The sequence below is a fragment of the Phascolarctos cinereus genome, unplaced genomic scaffold, assembly GCF_003287225.1.
Source record: "Phascolarctos cinereus isolate Bilbo 61053 unplaced genomic scaffold, phaCin_HiC Scaffold_2;HRSCAF=192, whole genome shotgun sequence".
Lineage (NCBI taxonomy): Eukaryota > Metazoa > Chordata > Mammalia > Diprotodontia > Phascolarctidae > Phascolarctos > Phascolarctos cinereus.
In genome coordinates, this window is record NW_027555625.1 from 39,914,212 (window position 1) to 39,929,953 (window position 15,742).

Consider the following 15,742-nt stretch of genomic DNA (forward strand, 5'->3'; position numbering starts at 1 on the left):
TTTCCATCTTTTCCCAAAATGAGGTGTCCCACTGATTCTTCCTAGCTAGTTCTTAGCCCTCTACTTTTGGTCCCATGAGACCCAGTTTTCCAGAAAAGCTAATGCCATGGTCACAATGCCATGGGTACCACATTTTAGGAAGGGCGTTAACAAGATGGAATGCATCCAAGGATAGGCACCAAATGAGAAGTGCACCAGACAGATGATGCCATTCTAGGATCAGAATGGGGATGTTTAGCCTGGAAAAGAGAAGAGAAATGGGAGAATACTAATAGCTGTCTTGAAGGACCACAGAGGGCAGAATTAGATATTCTACCTCTGTTTAACATAAGGGAAAACATCATAGCACTCAGAGCTGTTTGAAAGGGCAGTAGGAGGCTTTGAGAGCTAGTGAGTTCTTCATCCCTGGAAATGAAGCGAGAGTTGTTGGGGTCCTTGCAAAAAGGTTTCCTGCTCAGGTATGGATCAGACTTGGTAACTTTCCAGCTCATAGCAGTCTATGATGTAAAGAGGCCCCAGTGATAATAATTGGCTTTTAGGGACATCTTTAAGGTTTTCCTAATGCCTTCCAAGCTTATGTGAGCTTCAGAACAGCATTGTGAGGTAGGTATTACAAGCATTATTATGCCCATTTCACAGAGGGAAAAAAAATTAGGCTCAGAGAAATAGGATTTGGACCTTGGTCTTCCTGATTTCAAGCCAATGCCGTCTTTTTATTTGTCCAAAGTTTAAAAATTCTTGCCTATTACAGCCTTGGATTTGGAGTCATAAGACCTAGTTAAAATCCTGAGTGTGCTGCTTCTTTATGACTAGGCAAGTGACCCAACCTCTCTGAGCCTCAGTTTCTTTATCTGTAAAACAAGGGGGCAGAAGTCGATGATCTCTGAGGTCCCTTTCAGCTCTAAATCTAGTTAATGTGAGATTATGAGCTAGTTTGTTGTAGAAGGGAATGTCATTGAGGGGTGTGATGATGCAAACAGTGAGAGGCAGCCAGATGGCATGGTGGGTAGTGTGCTGGATTCAGAATGGGGAAGAACTGAGTTCTAATCCTACTTCAGGCACTTACTAGCTGATTGACCCTGAACAACATCGCTTAACCACTCTCTGTCTCAGTTCCCCCACTTGTAAAATGGAAACAATAGTAGCATCTACCTCCCAGCATTCCTGTTAGGTTGGAATGAGATAACATATATCAAGTGCTTTGCACACCTGAAAGTGCTATATGACTGTCAGTGATTATTATTAGTTACAATTATATAAAGAAAGATAATGATGGGGTGCTCAGAAGCACTGGTGAAAGCCCGAGAGAAATCAGGAAAGGGTAAGGCTGAAAATTGTGTCTTTAATGACCCTTGAGGAAGAATGAAAGAGAGGGTCAGAGAAGAGACAGAAGAGGCTTTGAGTGAAAGAAATCTGAATGGGGTGGGGAGAAAGGTTAACAGAGGAGAGAAAGAGAGAGAGTGCCCTAGTCTGCAAGGAAGTAAGCTAAGGAATTCATTTTCTTGGAAGAACCAGCTGTTCTGAAGTGTGCATTGAATGAATGAAACGCCATTGTGACCTGAGGGGGAAAATGAAGACTGAAATCCTGAGCATAGAGGGTAGGCAAAACTAGATAGAGGTGAGGCAGTGGTTGGTAAGGATGCCCATGAAAAGAGGGAAAGGAAAGAGGGCATTCAAGTTAATGAAGGGTGTAAGATCGAGGGAGATGACAGAGCTAGAAGGGGACCTTAGGAGTCATCTCATCCCATCCCGCCGGTGTTCCATTGAGGAAACTGAAGCCCAGGGTCATTCTCTCCTCTGAAAGCTAGCTAAACGACAGAGCTAGGTCTAGGAAACCAGGTCCCTCGATGCCTTGGTCAGTATCTCTTCCAAGTCAGCATCTTTGCCATTGCCTAGCTCTGCAGCCTTCTCCCACTCCTCATCCAATACACCTGCCCCCCCTCCCCTGGCTGCACACGTATATCCTCAGTCCTAGACTCACATGCCTTCTTGTCTCATTAGTAACTCTCTTCTGTTTCTTCCTTCTGGTGCTGTAGCTTTACTGTTCATTTAGAAAAAAAAATGTCTGAGTGTTCCAGTCAAAACAATGATGTTTATTTACGTTTGAGACACATTATCCATTTTTCTCCAAACATGTCATAATAATAACAATGATGACAATAATGATAATAATACTGTAGATTTAAAGGCAGGCTGGTGTGGCAGATGGAGCCCAGCCTTGGAGTCCTGAAGACCTGGGTTCAAGTTCAATCTCTAACTTAGGTTGGCTGTATAACCGTGGCCAAGTCACTTCCTCTCTTAATGTCCCAGACAACTCTCTTAAGGCTATCCCTTGTAGAACAGATGCCAATATACATTGGCAGACAGAGTTTCCTCCTGGGAAGTTCTTTAACCCAATGAAATCGCAGGCTTGGTCCACAAACAAAACAAAACAAAACAAAACCCTTTATATTCCTATTATACTCTACCAGATAAATTTCATTTACGTTATTTCATTTCATCCTCAAAACTCCCAAGTGAGGGGGTAATAATAACATGATAACATAGCACTTGAGAGTTTACAATGTATTCTCCTCACAACAACCCTGTGAAGTAAGGTAGGTAGTACTAGCATTCTTATTTAAGTTTTACAGATGGGGAAACTGAGGCTTGGAGTTGCCCAGAGTCCCATAGCTAATGAATGGCAGAGCTGGGCCTTGACCTCAGGAGCTTCTGGCTCCAAGTTTAGCTCTTTTCACTGCCCTGACCTAAACTCGGTTTCTTGGCAGAGTTTCCAGTTCTGATGTCTTTCCATCAGTACCATTGTGTGCTGTGAATAGGAGCCTACCTAAAGAACCCTGATTGGGTCCAGTTTTGACGATAGATTGTTTGTGTTGCAAGTGAACCTGGCATCCAGAGATCTAAACTTGCAGGCCAAATAACGCATTTATAATCAGATTTGCATTACAAGAACTCAATTTCCAGGCAGCCCTTTCAGGAAAATGGCTTCACTGTTCCAAGCAAGGTCTGGCTTACAATACCATTCCCTGAATTTCCCTGAATTTGAACTTGGCTGAGCTGGAGATGGGGGACAATCTACAACAAATAAGTAATAGCAACAGTCTATTTAATGCTGTCTCTCTTATGAAGAGCACATGAGGTCAGTGGTGAGGCAGGGTAGGAATTAGTGTCACATTTTTATGGGGGAGGAGACTGAGCCTTGGAGGCATTATAGGACTTCATGAGTCCATGCCAGAGCCACGGGCTTCAGGGGGTCAGGAGAGTATGCAGGTGACCCAAGGATGGTGCCCTGACTCCAAAGAATCTGTTCCCCTCTATCCCTCACCAGCATGGTGGGATCGAAAGAGCTCTGGGCTTGGAATCAGAACACTTGGGTTGAAGTCCCAACTGGGACACCTTCTATCTAGGTGATTATAAAAAAATTGCAACCTTCCTGAGCCTCAGTGTCCTTTGCTGTAAAATGGGGGTTATACTACTCAGGGGCAGCCTGATAGGGTGTATAGGTTGAATGCTTGAGGTTAGAAAGACCTAGGTTCAAATCCTACCTCTTGACATTTACTAGCTTTGAGCCCTTGGGCCAGTCATGGAAACTTATTCAGCCTCAGATCACTTCCTAGGTTGTATCTGCCAAGTCATAGATGGAGCCAAGTTTGCTTTGGAAGAGAGATCATGAGATCATAGACTTAGAGATGGAATTGATCTAGAGGTCATTGGATCTAACCTCTTCATTTTACACTTGAGAAACCTGAGGCCCAGAGAAGTGACTTGTCCAGGACCACACAGCTAGCAAGTGGAATTTGAAGACAGGTCTTCTTGACTCTAAATCCAGTGCTCTATCTAATACACTATGTTGGCTCACGTAGTCAAACACTCTCATTTTACATCTGAGGAAACTGAGCTCAGAGAGGTCCCCTGCTCACATTTGTGCTTCCTATCTTGAGGGAAAGCGGGGAAGACTCTTGGGGAAACTTCAATGCTGCCTTATTTTCTTCCCATCATACACTAGTACAATATAGTATCTAGCTCCCAACAGGCTTTAGGGCAGGAGAATGGTCTATATGGAGACTTCAGATTAAGGAAAGGGAGGAGCCACAGCTTATCTGCTTTCATAGGGAGTATCGGTTGAGTGGGTAGTACCTTGTGTGATCAGCCACCCATGGAGGGAATGTTTTCCCAACTGTGGGAGGAGAGTTAAGGGCCAGCTTTGCTACTGAGGCAGCCACTGCCCAGGGGATGGTCACGTTAGAGTGCTGGAGGCCACTCAGGGCCCCGGTAAAACTTAGAGGAGAAACAAGAGGGAGGAGATGGAGGGCACTTGGGTGGCACCACTGGACTCATATTGGTGCCAGGAAGCTAAAGGTGGTGGAGGAAGACCTGGGGGGTGGGGAGTGAGGAGGCAAGTGGGAGGGATCGTCAGGGGACTGGGAAAGGAGGAAAACCTGGAAATTGCTATGGATTGTGGGCAATACATACATGGTAGAGATTTCTTTACTGTGTGTGTTTTTTTTAAAACAAGTTCTATGATACAAGCGACCCAGGGACACTGGCCTATGCTGTATCTTTTTGTGAAGGCCTACGGTCACAGAATCCAGGGATACCTCTGTAATTAAAATAATAATGATAATAATAAAATTACAACTCTCACCTTTCTGTTGTTTACACAATTTAGAAAGCATTTGCTACCGTTTCCCAGTCAGGCAGAAACAGATGCATGTTTCCTGGGCCTGAAACAGTTCCACTGGGGCACAGCACTGACTGTAAATTCCAAACACCCCATGATGGAGGGTGGCAGAAGACCAGCAGACCAGTGGTACCACCCAGAAGTGAGGTCCAGTTTTACCTCACCAAGCCACTGTCTGCTTCTGCCCACACCAAGGGGTCCACAAGTCAGTGTAGAGACTGGTGTGTCTTTGAGCTTAGCATTATTAAAGTAGCTTGGGCCTGGAATTTGCTCCCCCTTCACCTCTGCTTCTCAGAATTCCTTGTTTCCTTCAAAACTCATCTTAAACATCAGTCTCTACATAAAGCCCTTCCTGTCACCCCCTTTCCCTAGCTGCTAGTGCCCCCCCACTCCTAATCACTTTGTTTTTACTTTTGTGTGTACTTGAATCAATCAATAATCAACAACATTTATTAAGCACCTACTACGTGCCAGGTACTGTGATAGGTAGGCGTGGGCAAACAAAACAAGTGAAGCTATCTAAATAGCCTTATCACTTCCCTCAACAGGATGTGAACTCCCAGAGTGCAATGACTCTTTATTTTTGTCTTTGTATTCCTATAAGCTAGTACAGTGCCTGGCCCATAGCAGGGGCTCCATAAATGTTTGATGATTGATTAATTGAGGATCAACTGTGTGCACGGCACCATGCTAGGCACTGTGCGGGATAGAGAGGGAAGCTTCTGCCCTCCGGGAGTTTCTGATTTCATTGGTGAAATGACACCAGTGCTCATGGTGCTGTTAAAGAACAATATAAAAGCAGTTTCTAAGTGCTGATTGCAGACTTCCTGAGCTGGACCAGTTCAGAGAGGAGAGACATCAGTGGGGGGTGGAGCAGTCAGGGTAGGCTTCATGGAGACGAAGCTTGAATAGGATTTGGAGAGGAGCATAGTGGGGACGGGGGAGGAGGGGACGGGACATTTGAGGCAGGAACAACCCATAGGAGAAAAGACTGTGGACTCCTTCAGAGAAGCAGGTGGCAAAGGTTGAATCCTGGCTGATGGTGGCTTCTTTTTCCATTTTTTTCCAGGGCGGGAGATGGTGGGACCCACGCTGCCTGGATACCCACCCCACATCCCCACCAGTGGTCAGGGCAGTTATGCCTCTTCTGCCATTGCCGGCATGGTTGCAGGTAGGGAGAGTGCCTGGGGACCAGGGTTCTACGGTTATGAGGGAGGGGACCTTAACACGAGTAGGTGAAGGTTGGGAGTGGAGAGATGGCCCTCTGGCTCAGAGTTACCAGCAGGCACTGAAGGGCAGTCCCAGAATTTGTCTCCTTTGGAAGGCAAGCTGCTTTTTCTCTTTGGGCAATTTTAGTTCCCTGACTGTCCTCAGTTTTGCCCTTTCCTTTCCAAGTTTATGCCAAATTCCAAACTGGGATCAGGCATCATGAAAGGAACTGGGACATCCTATCTCTAGCTGTCAGCCCTGTAGCATTTCACAACGGCTAACTTACACTTGTTGACAGTGGACATATGGCTTTCCTAGAGCATCAGGGGATCTGTGGAAGCTAGGCCAACCTTGGTGCAGGGAAAGAATGCTGGGCTAAGAGTTGGGGGGTGCATGGGGAGATTCAGATCAGCATGGCATGGGGGGAAGGAAGATGGATTTAGAGGACATTAGTTTGACTACCAGTTCTGCCATTTATGATCTGTATGAATTTGGGGCTCAGTTTCTCTGGGACTCAGTTTCCATATCTGTAAAATATAAAATCTGACTTCTCAGGTCCCTTGCAGCTGTAAATCTATGATCAAATGAACAAATGACCTGTAAGGCCCCTCTTATCTTAAAATCTGTGACCCTATGATGATCCTAGGGTCTTTAAGGTCCATTCTAGCTCTGAATCTATGGTTACATGGATCTCATCTCTCCTTTGTGCTACTCCTGTGACTCACCAAACCGTTCTGGACCTCAGTTTACTTATCTGTAGAATTAGGGTGTTGGATTGAGTGCCCTCTATGTTACCTTCTGGCTCAAGATCTATGTTCCTATGACTAGATGACCTCCAAGGTCCCTTATAGATATTACTATATGACCTTTAAAAAGTCCCTTTATCCTGTTTTCTGGCCTACTGTGTGTCCCTCAAAGCCAGGGTGATCACTACCTATTTTGGAGTCTGGAAATGTGGCGAGGGGGATGGGAGGTCCTCCCTGTTTGCCTCCTTTTGTCCTGTTCCAGAGTCTGGTCCTCAGACAGGAAGCACACACTGGAAGAGGATGCCTGGCTGGCCCCACTGCCCCCCATCCCCCCACCCCAGGGCTTTCTGTCAGAGAGCAGTGGTGGAGAGAGCTCTCTGGCCTCTACTCCAGACCCCTGTTAGAAATAGATGGGCACCTGCCATGCTGCAAAGTGTTCTCCTGCCTCTAGTCACTGGGGAGGGAAATGGAACTGCTTTCTGTGAAGAAGGAAAGAGAGGAAAGGGGGGAGGAGGGAGGGAGGGAAGGAAGGAGAGAGAGAGAGAGAGAGAGAGAGAGAGAGAGAGAGAGAGAGAGAGAGAGAGAGAGAGAGAGAGAGAGAGAGAGAGAGGCAGTACTCCTGAGGTTGCATCCACTCCCAGCATAGTGTTGACTCCCCTGGCTCCCACCTCCCAAAGCATTGCTCATTAACCTGCTCCTCCCTCCCTCCCTCCTTCCCTCTCCAGACAGGAGTTAATTTTTTGCTGGCTGCCTGCCCCTTGGTGCCCTATGCTGAGGCAGGTGTGCTGAGAGAGAAGAGAGAGAGAGAGAGAGAGAGAGAGAAGAGAGAGAGAGAGAGAGAGAGAGAGAGACAGAGAGAGAGAGATAGAGAGAAGACAGAGAGAGAGAGGGAGAAGAGAGAGAGGAGAGGAGAGGAGAGAGAGGAGAGGAGAGGAGAAGGAGAGGAGAGGAGAGGAGAGGAGAGGAGAGGAGAGGAGAGGAGAGGAGGGGAGAGGAGGGGAGGGGAGAGGAGAGGAGAGGAGAGGAGGGGAGAGGAGGGGGGGAGGAGAGGGGAGAGAGAGGAGAGGAGGGGAGAGGAGGGGAGGGGAGAGGAGAGGAGAGGAGAGGAGGGGAGAGGAGGGAGGGGAGAGGAGAGGAGAGGAGAGGAGAGGAGAGGAGAGGAGAAGAGGGGAGGGGAGGGGAGGGAGGGAGGAGAGGGAGGGAGGAGAGGGGAGGGGAGGGGAGGGAAGGGGAGGGGAGGGAGGGAAGGGAAGGGAAGGGAAGGGAAAGGAAGGGAAGGAAGAGAGAGAGAAAAAAATAAGAGAGAGACAGACACACAGAGATAGACAGAGATGGAGACAGAGAGACAGAGAGAAAGAAACCTAGAAAGGCATAGACAGAATGACAGAGACACTGAAACTCGAGAGAGACAGAGAGAGAAAGACTGGGGAGAGCAGGGAGGGAGGAGGGAGTGGGAGGGAGGGAAGGAGGTTGCACTCTCCCTGGGAACCTGCTGAGCTGGCACTTGTTGCTCCTTGGTTACCGTGGCGATGTGGTTAATGCACCGTTGAAAATACAGAATACTGACTCCTCTCTCCCTCCTGGCCCAGGCCTCCCTCCCTCCCTCCCTTCCTCTCCTGGAGCGTGAAATGAGATTGGTCAAGATAAAAAAGGAAAAGATTCGGTTATTTTTTTTAAGAGTGTGGATAATGGGGCCTCTCAATCACAATCCAGGGCTCCAGTCGTCTCCCTTGCTTCTCACTCCCCCACACCTCTGCAGCTTGCTTGGAGAAGGAGAAGGAGGAGGAGGAGGGAGGAAGGAGGAAGCATAGTGCTTTTCTCTTAATTATGAGTCACTCCTCAGGCCTGGCCAAGGGGAAAGGTGGGGGGCACCTGGGGCTAAGTGGGTGAGTTATCGGCTTGTATACCAGGATGGTAGTCGAGGCTCTGACCTGGAACCTGGTGGGAGAGCCCATAAGGGAAGACCCTTTCCCATACAGTTTACATAACACCTCTAAGTGGCCTTAACTACAGGTGCGGGAGTTAAGGAATGAAAAGAGACGTAACCCATCAACAAGCATTGAGTAAGTGCCTACTGTATGCCAGACACTGTGTTAGGAGTTCCGTTTACAATGACAAAGAAGGAAGCCATCCCTATCGTCAGTGGCTTTAAACTCAAGATGCTGTGTGCTGCATCCAGATTCGAGGTGTGGCCCATCTATGGCTCATCCGGCAGACTGATCTCCAGAATACAAGGGATCCTGACAAGTCCATTGGTGCAAAGCTCTAGAGTAGGAGGGACCTCAGAGACCATCTAGAATGACTCCCTCATGTCCAGATAAGGACACCTGGGCTCAGAGGGCTTAAGTGAATTGTCCAAGGTCACACAGCAGCAAGAGAGAAAAACCAAGACTTGAACTCAGGTCCTCTGACTCAGTTCGGCCCTTTCTCTTGCTTCGCTCACAGTGCACACTGTGGGAAATTAAATCAGACTAGATGTGGGCTGGCTATAACATAATCGGTTCCATCCTTTTTCCAAATAATTCAATTGAGTTCAAAGTTCAGATTTTTCACAAAAAGCCATCCCCCAAGGCAAAGAAAGGGCACGAGCATTTATTAAGCACCTACTATGTGCCAGGCACTGTGCTAAACACTCCTTTGATCATCACAATGACTTTGTGAGGTAGGTGCTATTATTATTGCCATTTTACTGATAAGGAAACTGAGGCAAACAGAGATTAAGTGACTTTCCCAGGGTCACACAGCTAGGAAATGTTTGAGGCCGGATTTGATCTCAGGTCTTCCTGACTGGAGGTCCAAGGTATCCACTATACCACCTCGGTACCTTGAATGCCCATCAGTGTAAAAACCAGGTGCATTTGATTGCTTGAGAGTGAGAGTAGACTTGGTAATAGGCATCTGGCCTTGTCATCAGATCCAGATTAAGCTCCTTCCTCTGACATATATTGATCATGACCTTGTTTAAGTCACTTGGCCTTATAGAATTAGGACTGGAAGGGACTTCAGAGGCCACCTCTTCTGTCCTTCCATCCCATCCTCCAGATGAGTAAACTGAGGTCCAGAAGTTAAGTGATTTACCCAAGGTTACACCAAGCATCAGATGTAGACTTTGAAAGTAGATTTTGAAGTGAGGGTCTCAGATTCCAGAAGTAGTGCTCTGTCCGTGGTGCTACACTGTTGACCTTGGGCAACTTTCTAAAGCTACAAACTACAGGCCAGCTATTGGCCAGTACTGACAGAGGGATCATGCACAATGGGAGTTCCACAAATCAAGGAAGTCTGGATCCTCCTCCCTTCCCCCAACTCAAAGCATTTGGAGAAGCGGTCTTACACAGCACACACGCCCTCCCCAGCTCTCTACATGCCTTTGCACCATTATTTACCTTGGCTCTCATGTGAATGAAGCCAGTGGCTGGGTGAGGGCCAATGCTACTGCCTTGGGTGCCTGCCCCATTGCTTACCTTTATTCTACCTTTGGCAAGTCATGTAACTTTCCCAGGCCTCAGTTTCCTCATCTGTAAATGAGGGGGTGTTGTGCTAGATGACTTCTAAATGTATCTTCTAGTTCTGATTTGATCACATTGCCATCTGTCTTTTCTACCTCTCTCCCCTCCTGAGTGTCTGGTGGGTTTAAGACTTGGGGAGAGGGCTAGAACTGAAATCCTAGCTATGTAGGCCTCAGTTTCCTCATTTGTTAGATGGGGGGGTCAGATAAGATGACCTCCAAGGTCTTTTCCAGACCTATGAGATTCTCCTATATTCAGTCTGCTTACATTGAGGTGCACCTGCTTGATGTAATCTAGGACAATCACCCCAAGGCATGCTAGAGTATCCAGGGGTTTAGTCTATAGGTTGTTACTCCTTCTTGGGGGAAGGGTGTAGTGGATAGTGATGAACTTAGAGTTTGGAAGATCAGTTTCAAATCCCATCACAGACACTTACTAGCTGTGTGACCCTGAGCAAGTCACTTCATACCTCCGTGACTCAATTTCCTCATTTGTAAAATGGAAGGGTTGAACCATAGTCTCTTCCGGTTTTAAATGTATGTTCTTACAGTGCTAAGGTTCCAGAAATCTGGATTCTAGTTCTGGCTGTGTTTCGTCTGAGCTCCATTCTCTCATATGTAAAATGAGGATGGAGTGGAGTGGATTGGACTAGATTATTTGCTGTCTAACTGTCTCTTCTTTATTCTAAAATTCTCTGACTTCTCCCATTCTCTCCACCCATAATCAAGCCTCAACCTTTCTCACTTCATCCCCAAGTATAGCCTACATCTCCCTTAGGAGAAACCAGTCCCTGGGTTGAATGGGTAAATTTGGAAGGATAATGGGGATCCTCAAAGAAAGCTCCAATGGAGTGGTCTTAGACATAACTCTATTTTACATTTGAGGAAACTAAGGCTCCATTATGGTGGCTGATATCCCTTCTTCCCCTGCCCCTCTGAGCTTCTCAGAGGGAGCTTCCAGCCATCTCTGCTCCCTCTGCTCTGAAATGAAGACACTGATTCATAGAATCACAGATCTAGAACTGGAAAGGACCTTAGAGCTCAATGAGTCCAGTTCTTCCATTTTACAGACAAGGAAACAGGGAGGTTAAATGACTTGCCCGAGGTCACACAGCTAGTAAGTTTCTGAGATGAGATTTGAAACCAGGTCTTTCGGACTACAAGTCCAGTACCTGATCGTTGGATCCTAAGGTTCTAGATTGAGAGCTAGAAGGCACTTTCAGAATGGCTGCTTTGAAATCTTGTCCTGTTCGCTGGGGCTCAGCTGCCCTCACCTTCTCCCCCTACCCCCCAAGCTAGATGCCTCACAGGCCTTTCTTCTTCTGTCTTATGCCAGCAGGAAGCGACTACTCTGGAAATGCCTACGGCCATTCCCCCTACTCTTCCTACAGCGAGGCCTGGCGCTTCCCCAACTCCAGCCTGCTGAGTAAGTGTCCTCTGGGGCCGGCCAACCCTTCTAGGGCAGGGAGGGTAGTTAGAGGCGTTGGGATGGTGAGCAGAGAGGGAAGAGTTAGAGAAGGGGGCAGGCTGTCTGCCACTGGGCTTTCCGTTCAGTTGGCGTGAGCTATGGTCATGGCACCCAATGGGATGAAGAGAAGGAAACAGAGTCCCTCCCCTGAAAAAAAACATCTATCAATCAACCAATAAGCTTTTAATACTCAACTACCATGTGCTGGGCACTGAGAGAGGTGCTACAGATGCAGAGAAAATGATGACCCAGACCTTGGTTTCAGCCCTCCATCAAAGCAGACAAAAAGTCTACAAATAAGCATACATCTATCTCTATATACATGCATACACACATGTACATACACATATATGTGTATATGCATATATTTATATTTTATATGTACTTTATATAAGTTTATAAAGTATATATACTATAGATATAGGCTATATAAAGTATCCATACTTTACATAAGTTTATATATATATATTTTATATTTGCATGTGTGCAATACATATATGTGTATGTCCATATATACATGTACATATACTTACAGCCAGCCTAATTTAATAATAATAATAATTATCACCAACATATGCCAAGTACTGTGTTAAACGCTTCACAATTATGGTCTCATTTGATCCTTACAATAACCCTGGGAATTAGGTGCTATTATTACCTCCATTTTACAGATGAGGAAACTGAGGCAAACAGAGATTAAGTGACTTGCCCAAGATCACACAGTTAGGAAGTGTCTGAGACTGGATTTGAACTCAGTTCTTTCTGACTATAGGCCCAGTTCAGTATCTACTGTGCCACCTAGTGGATAGAGAACTGGATTTGAGGCCAGAAAGGCTTGGATTCAAGTCCTTCCTGACACTTACTGGCTGTGTGGCCCTGGGCCAGTCAAGTCCTAGGCAATTCTTTAAGACTCTAAGTTGAAGAGAAGGTGGAGACCTGCATAGAAAGAGTGTCCTCATCTGGGAGTTCCCTACACCAGGGAAGCCACATATCTAGCCTCTATTCCTGTCCTTAGTATGCACAAAATAACCATGAGAATAAAAGTATAAATCTATTAAAGGGGGGAGCACCCATGCCCGAATAATTCCAAGGCAATATATGTCAAGTCCTTCATGGATTCCAGCCTTACTATCCTCCTGTCCTAGCCCTTGGCCCTGGGATTCACTGGGAATCAGGAGGAGCTGGTTCTGTGGCAGCAGAACCTAGGAGTGAAGGCATTAGTAGTGCTGTATGAGGGAGGGCTTTGCTGTTACACTGTCCCTGGGGTCCAGACTTTGGGGTGGTGTGATAGGTGAAGAAATCTCATCTTGAAGCCCTTCCATCAATGGCTTACTAATGGAGATCATCCTTTATCAGAACCCCCCCCCCCCAAGGCTCTGGTAGATTAGACATCTCAGGCAGAAGAGTAGTCTCTGGCTAAGTCTGTCCCCTCTGTCTCTTTCCACCCCTTCCCACCATTCCCCACCTATTACTAGGCTTGTGGGAGCTGTAGAAAGTACTGAGATTGAGAAAATCTTAGATCAGTCGCCACCATCCTTCCTGTTTTTAACCTTCAGTTTAAAGATTTAGGGACAAATGGTTGATTAGCTAGTCAAGAAATAGGGGTGGGCGTATCGAGAGAAGCTGAAATGGGGAAAATAACATGGTGAGAAGAACACTGGACTTGGGAGTCAGAAGGCTTGGGTTTAAGTCCCAACTCTATCAACTTTTCCGGACCTCAGTTTCCTCATCTGCAAAATGATGGGGTTGTATCTAATGATCTCTTCCAGCTCTGTGCCATCTTGACTCTATGGCTCATAACAGGGGAACATTCCCCCTGCTATTCTCAAAGCTGTCCATGTTGGCATCCAGTAGGATCCTTGGAGAAAGACCTACAAACCCAACCCCTATTCTTGCCCTGCACCCTTCTGGCTAGTTAGGGCCTGGTCCTCAAGGCCCTGGATGACCACTGCCCAAGCAGTGCCATCCAGATGTGTTTTCATCATTACTCTATTAGTTCTTCTGAATTCCAGATGTGGTCTTTCCCTAAAGCAAGGGTATAGAAAGTCAAAAGTTATCTCAAAAAAACAAAACCCAAAGAAAAAAAAAGAGAAATATTCCTACCCTTGCCAGAAAGTCAGTGGTGAGGCCTGGGAAGAAGAGGAAATAAGAGGAGAAAGGAGTTAATCTTTGATGATCAGATAGGAGGGGGGTAAATGTTTAACTTCAGCTGTCTTAAAGGTCAGCAGATGCAGGGAAGGCTCTGGTACACTTCTCCGTTCTGACCAGCAATGTTGTTATTTCTTTTAACTTGTCCAGGCTCCCCATATTATTACAGTTCCACCTCAAGGGCGAATGCACCTCCCACCACCGCTTCGGCCTTTGACCACCTGTAGTTACCACCGGGACAGCGGGAGTAACCATACGGCCGGCCGGCAGGAGGATTCGGGCTGGGACAGGCCCCGGGAAGTCACACAAAGGAATCTTTATTTATTACATGAAAAATAACCACAAGTCCAGCTTTGCAACTCCCCGTGTGGTTAATTTAATGAAACGTGAAAGACACAATGACCTTGAGGAAGGCCAAGCTGTCCCCCAAGACTCCTTAATAAGAGACAGGAGTCCTGGAGAAAGGAAATCATCCCATTTTTTTAAGAGACAGATTTGGAGAAAAAGAAACTATGGACTGTGGCTCTCTCCCCATTAAAGGAGAGATGATGGGAAGGGAAAGGCAAAAGGCTGTGGAAAGACGGATCCTTGGCAGGAGTGGGGTGGAAGGGAACTTAGTTTCAGTGGGGTATAGATTTGGCTTCCCCTTGGCTTTGTATGCAATGTGATGCTAACTTGGGATACTGGGGCACTCATGCAGACACACCCAGCCTGCCCTGGCCTCCTTCCCCTGATGCGGATCCTCCTCCCAGTGACTTCCCATCTCTCTCTCCCAACCCGTCTTCCCCAGAACGGGGGCAGGGAGGAGAGATGTACTACTCTTCTCCTCTAGTCATCTTCTTGGGCTCCCCTTATACCCTGTTTCATAGGCATGGACTGAGGGACACTCTTATCGGACCCTCGGGCTCTTCACCGATCTTCATTCCTTCTGCTGAAGCGAAAGTTCTTTGAAAAGCATAAAGTGCCCTATGAGGTATTCTCATAGATCCCTCCCCCTGACAGATGCAACCAGCTGGGTCTGACACAGGCCTGATACAGGCTGAGAAAGGAACAGACCAGAAGCTCTTCCAGAAGTCCCCTAGGCACCCTGGGGATGACGGGAGAAGCAGATTCTCCTCTGGTCAAACATGCACTGTGTAGGGGAAGACAGAAATCCTTTGGGATCCATTTCCCTAGACTGATACATCATCCCTGGGTCATGTACTCCTTCCTAATCCCAAACATGCCATGTGGGAGACATCCCTCTGAGGTCCTGCCAACTTGGGGAGGACCAGCATCCTCCCTTGGGGAGGAGACACCCTCCTAATCCTGGGGTGGGCAGGGGGTGTGGAGCCTCCTATCCCATTGGGCCTGTCTGTAAATACTGTAAATGAAGCTCAGCCTGAATTCGATCCCTCTTTCCATCCCTAGACCTTTACCTCTTTATGAATTATCTCCCTGTGGCAGCAGGACTTCCCTCCTTTATGCTTCTCTAAAAATACACACAGACACACACACACACACACACACACACCCCACTCAAAACCCCTGCCACCACCCACATCAGTCAATAAAACCTTCTTTGTTTCAGACTTCTGTATTGGCTGGGGAAGGTGTTGGGCCAGCCTTCTAAGAAGGCTCCTGAGGGAATCTTCTCATATTTTCCTTGGGGAGATGGGGAGAATGTGGGAGACAAACAGCCAATTGAGGGGGGTGGGGAAGAAACAGTGAGTAACTATAAAATGCAAAGGGGGGGAACCCTGTGACTCCCAGAAAAGACTGGGTGCTTATGGGGTCCTTCCATAGCACTCTGCATAAGAAGACTACCATCAAAGGTCCTAAGAGGGTTGTCGGTGGCAGAAAAGTCTGGAAGGCAGTGCCATGCCGTGTAAAGAATTCTGGGTCAGGAGTCAGAGAGAGATGCATTTGAAACCTGGCTCAGGCACTTACCCTGAGGAATTCTGGGCAAGTCAGAGGAACTTTTCTTAGCTCCCAAAGCTGGCAAT

The 15,742-nt window shown here is 47.1% G+C and overlaps 1 protein-coding gene across 5 annotated transcripts in view; it reads left to right on the top strand.

Moving 5' to 3' along the window:
* The window catches only part of PAX8 (paired box 8), an 82,143-nt gene extending 66,815 nt beyond the window's left edge, over positions 1-15,328 (top strand). For 3 of the 5 annotated variants that reach the window (XM_020963683.2, XM_020963682.2, XM_020963684.2), the window contains exons 10-12: positions 5,751-5,852; positions 11,478-11,567; positions 13,908-15,328. In XM_020963683.2, the coding sequence (XP_020819342.1) occupies positions 5,751-5,852; positions 11,478-11,567; positions 13,908-13,984 (269 nt within the window). In that variant the 3' untranslated portion in view covers positions 13,985-15,328. The remainder of the gene's footprint in view (positions 1-5,750; positions 5,853-11,477; positions 11,568-13,907) is intronic. The other 2 variants (XM_020963685.2, XM_020963686.2) reach the window with 1 other exon arrangement.
* Positions 15,329-15,742: the final 414 nt, after the last annotated feature.